The sequence below is a fragment of the Pristiophorus japonicus genome, chromosome 1 (assembly GCF_044704955.1).
Source record: "Pristiophorus japonicus isolate sPriJap1 chromosome 1, sPriJap1.hap1, whole genome shotgun sequence".
Classification (NCBI taxonomy): Eukaryota; Metazoa; Chordata; class Chondrichthyes; family Pristiophoridae; genus Pristiophorus; species Pristiophorus japonicus.
The window spans coordinates 344,232,692-344,247,509 of record NC_091977.1 but is presented as its reverse complement, the minus strand read 5'-3'; the positions used below and the strand labels follow the sequence as shown (position 1 = coordinate 344,247,509).

Below are 14,818 nucleotides of genomic sequence, written 5' to 3'. Positions count from 1 at the left end.
CTTTCGGCCCAACCAATCCATGCCAGCATTTATGCTCCACTCAAGCCTCCTCGCGTCTTTCCTCATCTAAATCTATCAGCATAACCCTCTATTCCCTTCCCCTCATATGCTTGTCTAGTCTCCCCTTAAATGCATCCAAACTATTCGCTTCAACCACTCCCTGTGGTAACGAGTTCCACATGCTAAGCACTCTTTGGTTAAAGAGGTTTTTTCTGAATTCCCTCTTGGATTTCTTGGTGACTATCTTAGATTGATGGCCCCTAGTTATGCTCTTTCCTACAAGTGGAAACATTCTCTCTGTATCCACTCTATCAAAACCTTTGATAATTTTAAAGATCTCTATTTGGTCACCCCTTAGTCTTTTTTCAAGAGAAAAGAGACCCAGCTTGTTCATCCTTTCCTGATATGTATTCCTTCGCATTTCTGTTATCATCCTTGTAAATCTTCTCTGCACCCTCTCCAGTGCCTCTATCTCCTTTTTATAATATGGCGACCAGAACTGTAAGCAGTACAGTGTGGTCTAACCAAGGTTTGATACAGGTTTAGCATAACTTCCCTACTTTTCAATTCAATACCTCTAGAAATAAAACCCGAGTGCTTGGTTTGCTTTTTTTTATGGCCTTGCTAACCCGTGTCACAACTTTTAGTGATTTGTGTATTTGTACGCCGAGATCCCTTTGTTCCTCTACCCTACTTCGACTCGCACCTCCCAAGTAATAAGTGACCTCCCTATTCTTCCTACCAAAATGTAATACCTCACATTTATCTGTGTTGAACTTCATTTGCCAATTATATGCCCATTCTGTAAACTTATTAATGTCCTCCTGTAATTTGTTGCAGTCCTCATTAGTATTGACTATCCCCCCCAATTTGGTGTCATCCGCAAATTTAGAAATTGTGTTTTTGATTCGAAAGTCTAAATCATTAATATAAATTGTGAACAGTGGTCCCAGCAGTGATCCTTGTGGAACACCGTTACTTGTCCCCTGACTCCGCATTTTCTGACCTTGTTCATCAGTCGATTATGGGGTACCTTATCGAAGGCCTTTTGAAAATCTAGATAAATTACATCTACTGCATTATCATTGTCTACTCTCTCTGTTATCTCTTCAAAAAATTCAATGAAGTTGGTCAAGCAAGACTTTCCCTTTTGAAATCCATGCTCACTATTCAGTATTATATTTTTTATAAAGGGTTATGGGGAGCGGGCAGGAAAGTGGAACTGAGTCCATGATCAGATCAGCCATGATCTTATTAAATGGCGGAACAGGCTCGAGGGGTCAAATGGCCTACTCCTGCTCCTATTTCTTGTGTTTTGGTTTCTAGATGTTCTTCTATTTTCTCCTTTAGTATGGATTCCATTATTTTTCCTACCACCAATGTGAAGCTGACCGGTCTATAATTCCCTGGACATGCTCCATCCCCCTTCCCAAATATAGGTATTATGTTAGCTATCCGCCAGTCCTTTGGCACGACAACTTTTTTCTAATGAACTATTAACTATGTGAAGTAATGCCTCTACTATTTCGTCCCTAGATTCTTTTAAAATGTGTGGATGGAATCGATCCAACCAGGGGTTTTATCTTCTCTGAGTTTGATTAGTTTATTTAATATATCCCCTCTTTTCACTTTAAATGTACTTATCTCATTACTAATCTCATCATCCACTGTCATGTTCACCCATTCTATCTCCCTGGTAAATACAGAAGCAAAACAATTAATTTAATATTTCTGCCATCTCTCTGTTGTTACCTGTGGTATTATCCGAACAAATAAGAATTTAAAAAAAGCTAAGTAAACACAAGTTGAAAGAGAATATATACACGATGTACTCACACGGATGATGCACCTAATTGTTGCTACTCCAGATGTTGCCATCACTTTTGCACAGTTTGGAACGAGGTTAAATAACGTAGGCACAATGGCTTCGGCACTATGATCAAATTTGTTGCCTAGGACGGTTGACAGGTGCCTGTGTAATAAAATTTCAACAAATGAACTTGAGAAAAAAACAATATATTTTCCTGTTAAATTTGTAGCTGTACCAAAGGAATAAAGATTGAACTTGTACAGTTAAAATGTACAAAAGTAACCCAATTTTTGGCTGTACTGTACAACTGAATTCTTTCTTATTGTTACCTAAAAAAGTGTCCCTTCTTGGGAAATTAGCATTTTAATCACAATGGCTTAGAAATTGGATATGACCCAAAAACGGGCGTTGTCATGGCCCAGCGCTATTTGGCTGTGCCCTTTCAAAGCGGTCCAGGCAGCACATAAAATTCGTGTAGCATGCTCATTTACATGATTGTAGTTCTGATCTCAGCGCTAAACGCGATGCTGATTGGATTACTGCTCAACAGGTGGGCTAATATCCGGTGGAGTCTAATGGCCAGTAATGTTTGGCTTAGTCTTTCTCCACTACTTAAAGGGGAGGTGCTTCGATGCAGCAGCACCTCACTGTCATTGCAGTTGGGAGCTGGATTTCCATTTGGAACACATGACTCAGCACCAGCAAAGAGAATGAGCAAGAAGGTTCTCCGACGTGGCTCTGGAGGTATTGGTACTGGTCGTGGAGAGGAGGCGGGTTGTCCTCTTTCCGCAGGGTGGCAGGAAGCCATCACCACTTACTTCGAGAAGGCTGTGGCAAGAGATAGCTGGGTACATCACAGCCAACAGTGTTGCACCAAGGACAGTGCCATAAAAAGTTTAATTGACTACACACGGCAGTTCAAGGTTCGAAGGCTTCAACAAATGCCATATCCCACCATCTGGAGGCCTGGACTAATAATCCGGAGACGAGAGTTCAAATCCCACCTTGGCAGCTGTGGAATTTTTCAGTTAAATTAAAAAATAAAATCTGTAATAAAAAGCTCGTGTCACTAATGGTGACCATGAGACAACCGGATTGTCGTAAAAACCCAACTCGTTCACTAATGTCCTTTATGGAAGGAAATCTGCTGCACTTACCTGGTCTTGACTATATGTGACTCCAGACCCACAGCACTGTGATTGACTTTTAACTGTCCTCTGAAATGGCCTAGCAAGCCACTCAGTTGTAACAAACCACTACAGAAAACAATAATAATAAAACCTGACGGACTATCCGGCATCGACCTCGGCACCAGCTTCATGCACAACAACGGCACACCCAGCCCAGTCGACCCTGCAAAGTCCTCCTCACTAACAGCTGGAGACGTGCCAAAATTGGGAGAGCTATCCCACAGACTAGTCAAGCAACTGCCTGACATAGTCATAATCACAGAATCATACCTTTCAGACAATGTCCCAGACTCCTCCATCACCATCCTTGGGTATGCCCTGTCACACCAGCAGGACAGACCCACCCGAGGTGGCGGCACAGTGATTATACAGTCGGGACGGAGTGGCCCCGGGGGTTCTCAACATTGACTCTGGTCCCAATGAAGTCTCATGGCTTCAGGACAGCATGGGCAAGGAAACCTCCTACTGATTACCATGTACCGCTCTCCCTCAGCTGATGAATCAGTACTCCTCCATGTTGAAGCACTGAGGGTAGCAATGGTACAGAACGTACTCTGGGTGGGGGAGTTCAATGTCCATCACAAAGTGTGGCTCGATAGTACCACTACTGACCGAGTCCTGAAGGACATATCTGCCAGACTAAGCCTGCAGCACAATACGAAAGAAAAACCCACTTGACCTCGTCCTCACCAATCCAACTGTCGCAGATGCATCTGTTCATGACAGCATTGGTAGCAGTGATCACTGCAGAGTCATTGTGGAGACAAAGTCCCCTCTTCACTGAGGACACCCTCCATCATATTGTGTGGCACTATCACGGTACCAAATGGGATTGATTCAGAACAGATCTAGCAGCTCAAAACTGGGCATCCATGAGGCGCTGTGGGCCATCAGCAGCAGCAGAATTGTATTCCACCACAATCTGTAACCTCATGGCCCGACATATCCTTCACTCTACCATTACCATCAAGGCAGGGGACCAACCAGAAGTCCCGAGTGGATGATCCATATCGGCCTCCTCCCGAGGTCCCCCACCATCATTGAAGCCAGTCTTCAGCCAATTCGATTCAATCCATGTGATATGAAGAAGAGGCTGAGCACACTGGATACAGCAAAGGCTATGGGCCCCGATAACATCCCACTGCAGTGCTGAATACTTGTGCTCCAGAACTAGCCGTGCCTCTAGCCAAGCTGTTCCAGTACAGCTGCAACACTGGCATCTTCCCAACAATGAGGAAAACTGCCCAAGTATGTCCTGTCCACAAAAAGCAGGACAAATCCAATCCGGCCAATTACCGCCCCATCAGTCTACTCTCAATCACCATCAGTGATGGAAGGTGTCGTCGACAGTGCTACCAAGCGGCATTTACTCACCAATAACCTGCTCACTGACGCTCAGTTTGGGCTCGGTCAGAACCACTCGGCTCCCAACTTCTTTTCAGCTTTGGTCCAAACATGGGCAAAAGAGCTGAATTCCAGAGGTAAAAGCAACATTTGACCGGGTGTGGCATGAAGGAGTTCTTGTAAAATTGAAGTCAATGGGAATCAGGGGAAAACTCTCCTCTTGCTGGAGCCATACCTAGCACAAAGGAAGATGGATGTGGTTGTTGGAAGTCAATCATCCCAACCCCAGGACATCGCTGCAGAAGTTCCTCAGGGCAGTGTCCCAGGCCCAACCACCTTCAGCTGCTTCATCAATGACCTTCCCACCATCATAAGGTCAGAAGTGGGGATGTTCACTGATGATTGCAGTGTTCAGTTCCATTCACAACTCCTCAGAAAATGAAGCAGTACATGCCCGCATGCAGCAAGACCTGGACGACGTTCAGTCTTGTGCTGGTAAGTGGCAAGTAACATTCGCGCCACACAAGTGCCAGTCAATGACCATCTCCAACAAGCGAGAATCTAGCTACTTCACCCTTGATATTCAACAGCATTACCATCGCCGAATCCCCCACCATCTATATCCTGGGGGTCACCAATGACCAGAAACTTAACTGAACCAGCCACAAAAATACTGTGGCAACAAAAGCATGTCAGAGGCTGGGTATTCTGCGTCAAGTGTCTCACCTCTTGACTCTCCAAAGCCTTTCCACCATCTGCAAGGCACAAGTCAGGAGTGTGATGGAATACTCTCCACTTGCCTGAATGAGTGCAACTCCAACACTCAAGAAGCTCGACACCATCCATGACAAAGCAGCTCGCTTGATTCGCAACACATCCACCCCCTTCAACATTCACTCCCTCCACCACCGGCTGCAGTGTGTACCATCTACAAGATGCACAGCAGCAACTCGCTAAGGCTTCTTAGGCAGCACCTCTCAAACCCACGACCTCTACCACCTAGAAGGACAAGGCCACAGGCGCATGGGAGCACCATCACGTGAAGTTCCCCTCAAAGTGACACACATCCTGACTTGGAACTATATCGCCATTCCTTCATCATTGCTGGGTCAAAATCCTGGATCTCCCTCCCTAACATTACTGTGGGAGTTCCCTCACCACAAGGACTGCAATGGTTCAAGGCAGCCGCTCACCACCACCTTCTCAAGGGCAATTAGGGGTAGGAAATAAATGCTGGCCTTGCCAGTGATGGCCACATCCCGGAACGAATAAGAAAAAAAATCTGCACAAGCCTCATACACTGCTAAATGCATCACAACCCATTCACTCACCTTCCAATAATATCTATCTTTCACCACAGACGTCACAATCACAGCTTCATTTCACTCTCACAACCTTACCATCACTGCAACACTCACACTGCATCTCACACACTGACAGCTATTCAACTATGGCAGGCACATCACCCAAACACATTGCACCACACTCACTGACACACCTCCCTTTCTCTTGCAGGCCAAAATGGCTCACAACCAGCGGAAACGGCAGATGGGAGGCAGCCAAGCCATTTTACAGGCCTTGACCCAACTGGGGGGAGAGAGTACTCGCTATATTTGAGGGGAAGTCACTGAGGCTGTGGCAACGGGCAAAGTTAAAGCTCTTGGGGACAATAACGGTGCGCTCATTCCATCCCACATCCCACTCGCATCCCACTTGCCCCTCATCCCACAATCTCTTCTTACTTACAGGCTGTCAGCAGTGTATGACACAGTATGGAAGCAAAAACTGCTTTTCAAGCTCTCCTCCATTTTATCCTGCAGAACAACGATCCATCTTCTCAACTCCATGCTTAGCAACCGACGCTTCAGTGTGTACTCTGGCACCCAGAAAAGTAAATATAGGACATTGAACAACGGACTCCCACAGGATTCTGTCCTGGCACCCATGTTATTCAATGTTTACACCAGTGACCTGCCCAAAACAGAGTCCCGCAAGTTTGTATATGCTGATGACATTGCTTGGCCATGCAAAACATGAATCTGTCCATCACCAAAGAGACTCTGACCAGTGATTTACAAAGGATGGAGATGCACTTCCGCCGATGGCTAAATCCGCAAAAGATCTTCACCACGACATTCCACCTCAACACCCATCAAGCAAATCAAGCTTTGAAAGTCTCCTTTTGCGGCGCAGAGGTAAACTATGCCAAAAAACCCTCATATTTAGGAGTCACATTTGGTCGCACTCCGCCATATGGACAACATCTCCAGAACCTTGGGAAGAAACTAAAGAGTATGGTCAACTTGATCCAGTAACTCGCCGGATCCACATGGGGAGCAAACGGCCAAACCTTCTATACGGCAACACTCGCCCTGATGTGCTCTATAGTGGAGTACAGGTCTCCGGCATGGCTATCAAGTCTGCATGTCAAATTCTTTGATGTCCAGCTAAATTTAACTATGAGAAAAATCATCGGTACGCTTTTATCGACACCAACACTTTGGCTGCCCGTGCTTGCAAACATCCCACCACCATACCTACGCCGTGAATATGCAGTCTCCAGGGAATACAACCACTACACCAGCAAAGACATGCCCATCCAGGCCGACTTGAACAACCAACCACCAACCCGTCTCAAATCTAGATCTAGATGGCCATTTTGGATTGTCGCCGAAGCCCTTCAGTGATCTCCCTTCAGCCTTGGTGACAGATGGCGAAATGCTTGGAAGAACTGCGACTTAGGGAATTAATTCTCTATAGAGGACCCCACAGTACAACATGAAGGATCAAACATTCCTCGCAAACATTGGACAACCATCAACCGCCTCAGAACTCTTCATGGTAGATGTTGCCACCTTCTCCATAGATGGAAGATTAAAGCATCCCCATCATGCGACCATGGAATTCCTAATCAGACCCTGGAGCACATCTGAGCACTGCCCTCAGAGGAAATTTGCATTAGCCTACACTGTTACATCGGAAGTTTTGGCCTGAATATCCAACTTAGATATTGACATTTGATTTGCTTTGCTACTACCATACGAAAGACGACGACTTACAGGCTGCTGATGGTGTATACATGGATATCTTGCTTCCCCCCCCATCCCGCCCCCCTCTCCTCATCATAACCTGACTCTTGTGCCTTTCTGCTTTAGATGGCCTGTTCTCAAAGTAATGGAGGAGAGTGAAGATGAAGGCAGGGGCACACCGTCACTGCATCTGACACTCGCAGACACCAGCTCGAAAACTGGCTGTGCATATTATCGGGGTAATTTAGATGCGGGACCTGTAGTTGGAGAGACACTGGGCACGAGTGGGTTGTAGCCAGGGGGAAAGTGTGGCTCAGGGCCAGCTCCCCAGAGGGCGAGCTGGTGTGAGAGTTCTGCTGCATAAGACACAGATGATGACATCGATGTGGCGGCCTTCAGAAGAAGGGTGATGGACATACACACTGAAATGCTAGGTGCAATGGCAAGTCTACCAGAGAGTCCCTTGGTAATGTTAAGGAGCATGGAGAAGTCCAGCTCCAACATTGGATGGGGCTTTGCGCAAAGCTTGGAATCCAGGATTTCTAAGCTGGAAATGATAGACAACTCCAGGGAAGACCTTGTGGACCCAGCCATGATGTTAAGTGTGATAGCCTCCACTGCAGCACAGGTGGAAACGATCCAATGTCTCAGTGCTGCAGTGGAAACGCAGATAGCTCTCCTTCAGGTTCAGCTTGCTGCCATGCACAATCGGACTGCTCTCCAACAGTCTCAACATGCTGCCACCCAAGCTCAGACTGCTGCCATCATTGCTGGGTTTACCAGTGTCGAACGGCGCATGCAGGGTGTTACAGCAGCCCACCAATCTGTCCTCCAGCAGATTGCTAGGAATGCTGAGGCACCATCCCGGGGGAAGCTGAAGTAAGTTTGTTGCATGGGAAACCTGCTGCCCTGTTTCAGGATGACAGCATTTCTATTCCCACCACTGCCACTCCGCCATTGTCCTTGCCGCTGCCCGTCTGCCAGCCAGGTCAGACTGATGTAGCCCATGCCAAGATGGTGCAGTCTACAGCCGGGCCTTCCAGGTCCACAGCTGGTTGAGGTCGGCTTGCAAGGCCATCTGTAGTCTCCCACAAGGAAACCCAGCAGCCTTTCACCAGCCATGCTGCAGCCATTTGGGGAGCACTGTATAGGAGCACCAGGATAGGAAAGGACACACGAAGGACCGGCACCTAGGGCTTGCATAAGAGTGATCAGTTGATATTATAATGTAAATTGAGCAATTATAAATGTATTAATTTTGTTTGCAATGTTTGTTTTGTGGTGGCTCTCATTTCAGCTTTGTGCCCAGGAGGATGTTGTGACATTTGGTGACAGAGGGATGGTATAATGGGGATGTGGAGAGCAATGGGGATCTGGGGTTTTATTCAATTGATTTGGAGTCTGATGAGGCGCTCACAGACAGCCCGTGCAGAAGGGGGATTTGCTGACTGTCCTTCGTCCGCTTCAACGTCCTCCTGCTTTCCCTTGTCCTCGTCCTGAGGTGGTCCCACAATCCCTACCGGCAAGGGCTATATCCTCCTGATGCCTAAGTTGTGAAGAATGCAACAGACCACTACGAAATGAGACACCCACTCCACCGAGTACTGGAGAGCTCCTCCCGAGCAGTCAAGGCATTGGAATAGTTGATTCAGTAGCTGGATCATTTGCTCAATGATGTTCCTGGTGGCAGCATGGCTCCCATTATATGAGTGCTGGGCACGAGTGTTGGGGTTGCAGAGGGGAGTCATCAGCCAAGTGCAGAGTGGATAGCTCGTCTCCGAGCAGCTACCCCCGGGTTTGAAGTGATGGCTGGAAGATTTCTGGCACACTGGACTGGCACAGGATGAAGGCAGCATGACTGCTGCCAGGATAGCAGGCATTGATCATCAGGATACACTGGGTGTGGTCGCACAACAACTGCACATTAAGTGAGTGGGAGCCTTTGCAATTACAGAATATCTCAGGATTGTTATATGGTGTCCACAAAGGCACGTAGGTGCAGTTGATGCTGTCCTGCACCATAGGGAAGCTCACTATCCTGACAAAGCCACATGAACGCTCCTTCTGCTTCTCTCTGCGCAGAGAGAAGACAATGTAGTCCCCTCTCCTGGTGTAGAGAGCCCCTGTGGCCGACTGGAGGCTGTGATGGATTTTAGCTATATCTCCTGCTGCAGACTGGAAGAACCCACTGGCGAAGAAATTGAGGGCCTTGGTGACCTTGAGGGCAAATTGCCCTGCTCTGAGGCTGCAGGTCTGGTTGCAGGAGGTGTTAAGAGTTCTGTGACCAGCTCCTTGCTGAAGCGGAGCCTCCTGATACACTGCTCCTTGCTTTAGTGGATACAAGAGAAGTGCCCTTTGAAGACCCTAGGGTGGGTAAGGCCTCCTGTTGAGAGCCCTCCTTCTCTTCCCTCTGTGAGCATCTTCTCGTATTCGCTGCCTACGCTCCCTCTCTGAAAATACTCAAGCACGAAGGGGACTGCAAGTAGAGTCCCTATGACTGTGAGCAAGTGTGAGCAGAAGCTTTTAAATAAGAATAAAAGCGTTCCCCACTTGCACCAACACTCCTGTCAACTTAAGAACATGAAACAAATTTTTAAAACTGCTAGAGTTGCAGAAAGTTACTCAGAGCTAGTTAAACTGAACAAACATGTCACCTGCAAGTTGTTGCTGGTGATCCCTTCAAATAATGCTGCTGGAGGCTCCTTCGCGTGTGTGAACGCTTGGTCAGCTGGTAATTAACACAGGCCACTAAGTTGAGCGGAAAACTCGAAAATGGCAGATCAGACGTCAGATGAGCATTGCACACTCACTGGTGTCACGATCTGCATATCCCAAGCGAGCACTGGCATCAGCAGTGCTGGTGCCCAGGTGAAAATGGTGGCCGCCTTGGGACCCGCCAGCAGCGAAAAGAAGTGAGGCAGCCACCATTTTGTTTTTGCTGAAACAGGCCTTAACGGCCAGCACAAACACCTCCAATTTCTAGGCCAATGTTTCTTAATAGCAATTCATAGACACACAAAACCTAAAATCATAGATGCAACTATCTTCTTTTCAGAAAGTGCAATTTTGACAATATTATACAAATTAAAATTGGACAATGGACAATTTCCCCTATCATGGACTCTATGTTACCCATTTAAATTCTCAAAGAAGAGTTCTACTTAAATACTCCATGATCCCAAAGTTAAGTGAACAAAACTCAAGAATATTCATCCATCTTTACCATTCAATCTTAGGCTGCTGACACTCATCAACATCATGGAACAGAGGGATGGATGGGCACATCTGTAGATCCTTTGGTAGATGGGTTTTGACAAATCCCATGAATTACCTGTCTGCCCAAAATAGTACAATTATTTACACTCATTCATAGGCAGTCCCTCGGAATCGAGGAAGACTTGCTTTCACTCCTGGAGTGAGTTCTTTGGTGGCTGAACAGTCCAATACGAGAGCCACAGACTCTGTCACAGTTGGGACAGATAGTCGTTGAGGGAAGGGATGGAAGGGACTGGTTTGCCGCACGCTCTTTCCGCTGCCTGCGCTTGATTTCTGCATGCTCTCGGCGTTGAGACTCGAGGTGCTCAGCACCCTCTCGGATGCACTTCCTCCACTTAGGATGTTCTTGGGCCAGGGACTCCCAGGTGTCAGTGGGGATGTCGCACTTTATCAGGGAAGCTTTGAGGGTGTCCTTGTAGCGTTTCCGCTGCCCACCTTTGGCTCGTTTGCCGTGAAGGAGCTCAGAGTAGAGCACTTGCTTTGGGAGTCTCGTGTCTGGTGTGCGAACTATGTGGCCTGCCCAGCGGAGCTGATCGAGTGTGGTCAGTGCTTCAATGCTGGGGATGTTAGCCTGAATGGAATGAGGACGCTGATGTTGGTGCACTTATCCTCCCAGGGGATTTGTAGGATCTTGCGCAGACATCATTGGTGATATTTCTCCAGCAACTTGAGGTGTCTACTGTACATGGTCCATGTCTCTGAGCCATACAAGAGGGCAGGTATTACTACAGCCCTGTAGACCATGAGCTTGGTGGCAGTTTTGAGGGCCTGGTCTTCAAACATTCTTTTCCTCAGGCAGCCGAAAGCTGCATTGGCGCACTGGAGGCGGTGTTGGATTTCGTCGTCGATGCCTGCTTTTGTTGATAGGAGGCTCCCGAGATCTGGGAAGTGGTCCACGGTGTCCAGGGCCGCGCCGTGGATCTTGACGACTGGGGGGCAGTGCTGTGCGGTGAGGACAGGCTGGTGGAGGACCTTTGTCTTACGGATGTTTAGAGTAAGGCCCATGCTTTCGTTCGCCTCAGTAAATACGTTGACTATGTACACGAACATCTATCTGTCAATCCTTAACCCATCTGCTGAATTGGTCAGGACATTTTTGAATCCTGGTCATCTCCCTTATATTTCTCTTGTACCTTGTTATAATCAGTAAACTTTATAATACCACTCTACTCAAAGTAATTTGTGGAGTAACTGAAGGAGCCCACTCTGTGACAGATCTATTTACGGTGTTTCATTTTAAAATTCAACTATTTAATTTTACATAAATTCCATAAGTTTTAACCGACTTTAAAAATTACAACTTCACATTGGGCCAGAATTTGCTATAGCTGGGCATCCATTGGGTCTGCCATTAGTTAGACTTGCCCTTGCACCCTTCAGCTCAAAAGAAATTTTGCCCACTAAGTTGCTGAAAGTGCGAGCTGATAATGGTGCAGCGAGGGAAACAAGGATTGGGAAATTGACATGGGAAGGATTGGGAAGGAGGGTGAATTAAACGTTGTGAATTCAACCTTAAATCAGGTAAAGAAAGAGAATTAGCGACTTAAAGAAAGATTGGACACGCGAGAGAAAAAAAGAAACAGAAAGCTAAAGTACGAATTTTTTTGTTGATATTTTTAAAAATTCAAAACTTGAAGGAATGAGACTCCATACTTGTAATAGTTAATTTTCGGTGCCAGAGAGGTTGACTGGCAGTCACTAGCATTTATTATGTTATTGAAAGGGTACTTATGCTTGCAATGATTAGACTTGACTTGAGTTTAATGGGCAAATACAGCAAGTTCCTGGAAAATAAATGGGAAGGCAACAGGTGAGATGCCACTTTTGCAAAGCTAATGACGGAGCGGCACAACTCAGACAGCAACTTGTGGGTATTCACATTTAACAGAGCATCTGTTAATCACCTGAAGTTTCTGTACCGTTTACCCATAAATTATGGCAAGCGCCATTAGCCTTGCCATTATTTTGACAGTCCTCTCAGACACAGAAAATTGGTGCTCTTCAGGTCCCAATTGACAGAGGTCATTATGGAAACATTTGTGTTTGTTTACTCCAGGTTGCTAAAAAAAACTCAACAGGATAGACTAGTGAGCATGTTCCTGGAATAATTTTATATACAGTACATTCAATTCCATAATGGAATTTCACAGTAGCACATTCTTGCTGTAACAATTCAGAGATATTTTAAAATATATTAAACAGGTCAAAGTATACTTCCAACAATACTTACGCGACAGTAATGCAAGCTTCCCTGACAACCTGTGACCGGAGATCTTTAGCTGACAATTTAAAAGCGCCTTCCAATAATCTTAAATGCTGAAAAAAACAGTCATATTCTACAGCTCCAGCAATCAGTAGTGACCGAATCTTCTTCAGCTAGAAGGAAAAAGGAAAAGTCTTCAATCAACTGTGCACTGGGTCTCCCCTAATTGCTCAATGGCTTTAGCAGTAAGTACTTAAGCTGAACAGAACAGATCAGGAAGATAATCAATTTGATCCTTTGTCTGGCTGAGTTAGCTGATTACAGTTGGTATTGTGGTAGGGATGCTACGGTTGGCCTCTGCATCCTTGGGTTAGGTTGGGGACAGAAAGATAATATGGGTCCCCATTCCTGATCAATATCCAGCAAACCCTGCTGGAAATACTCATGCATGTACATCAAGTAAGGCTATCATCACAATCAACTATGGTGGCCACAACAACCAAATAGCTTGTCAACACTTGCTGTTCAGATTCATAAACGAATAATGCCCCCTCAGGTAAGATATTGGAGGTAATTTGCACAATGGCCCTTATGGAACCATACCCCCAGCAAGGAGACAACACCTGAGGAAGAGAGAGGACATATAAAAATGGTGCAAGAAAACTGGAGGAGGGAGGAACCTTATCCATCAGCTGGGTCAAATTTTCAGTAGTTTCCAAGATAACTAAAAACATTCTCCAAGTGCAAGAACAAATTACTCTGGATTTATTTTATGTGGGCCGTACACTACTGCATTTACCAATCGAAAAATATGTAGTGCTAACATTTATCCACAAGAGGCTGCTAACCCATTTCAGAACATTTAAGACTGCACATTATGTACAAACCTCAATAGGAATATCTCATTTAAGGTAATAATGCATTAGCTTCAGAAAAGCAAAATTAATTTCTGAATGGAGGGAAAAAGCAGACTGAATAGCTCCATTTACATTTCCCTAATAGCTCAGGATTGACCGATTCAGAACACAAAGATCCAATCCTCAGTCTGAGGTGAGTCAGCTGATCTCATGCAAGAGGTGAGGGGGAGAGAAGGAAGCACAAAATGAGAGAGGGAGGAGAGAGAAGGAAGCAAGTAACTTGAATCGGATCATTTTGGACAAAACTCAGAAGAGGCTACAGAGGTGAAAGGACAGTGGCCCATTGCATCACCCAGTTCCCACATCAATGCACTTTTAAAAAAAATGATAGATAAAATTACAGCTCGGTGAAGTTGAGTTTACAGGACACAATTTATTCGATTAACGGTGAATTATAAGCATCATCATTAACATAGGCAGTCCCTCAAAATCGAGCAAGACTTGTTTCCACTCGAAAAGTGAGTTCTCAGGTGGCTGTACAGTCCAATGTAGGAATTACAATCTCTGTAAGAGGTGGGGCAGACAGTGGTTGAAGGAAGGGGTGGGTGGGGAGCCTGGTTTGCCGCACGCTCATTCCACTGTCTGTGCTTGGTTTCTGCATGCTCTCGGCGACGAGACGTGAGGTGCTCAGCGCCCTCCCGGATGCTCTTCTTCCACTTTGGGTGGTTTTGGGCCAGGGATTTCCAGGTACTGGTAGGGATGTTACACTTTATCAAGGAGGCTTTGAGGGTGTCCTTGAAATGTTTTCTCTGCCCACCTGGGGCTGGCTTGCCGTGTAGGAGTTCCGAGTATAGCACTTGCTTAGGGAGTCTCGTGTCGGGCATGTGGACGAAATGGCCCGCCCAATGGAGCTGGTCGAGTGTGGTTAGCGCTTCGATTCAGGGGATGTTGGCCTGAGTGAGAACACCGACGATGGTGCATCTTATCCTCCCAGTGGGATTGTAGGATCTTGCGGAGGCAGAGCTGGTGGTACTTTTCCAGCGCTTTGACGTATCTGCTGTATATAGTCCAAGTCTCTGAGCCATACAGCAGGTCAGGTATCACAACTG

The 14,818-nt window shown here is 46.3% G+C and overlaps 1 protein-coding gene across 6 annotated transcripts in view; it reads right to left on the bottom strand.

The window, feature by feature from the left end:
- LOC139273284 (CLIP-associating protein 2-like) overlaps positions 1–14,818 on the bottom strand; it is a 650,606-nt gene that overhangs the window by 309,354 nt on the left and 326,434 nt on the right. For all 6 annotated transcript variants that reach the window (XM_070889996.1, XM_070889987.1, XM_070890014.1 and 3 more), the window contains exons 11-12: positions 12,880–13,025; positions 1,837–1,972 (exon numbers count right to left, since the gene is read on the bottom strand). In XM_070889996.1, coding sequence (XP_070746097.1) covers positions 1,837–1,972; positions 12,880–13,025 — 282 coding nt within the window. The remainder of the gene's footprint in view (positions 1–1,836; positions 1,973–12,879; positions 13,026–14,818) is intronic.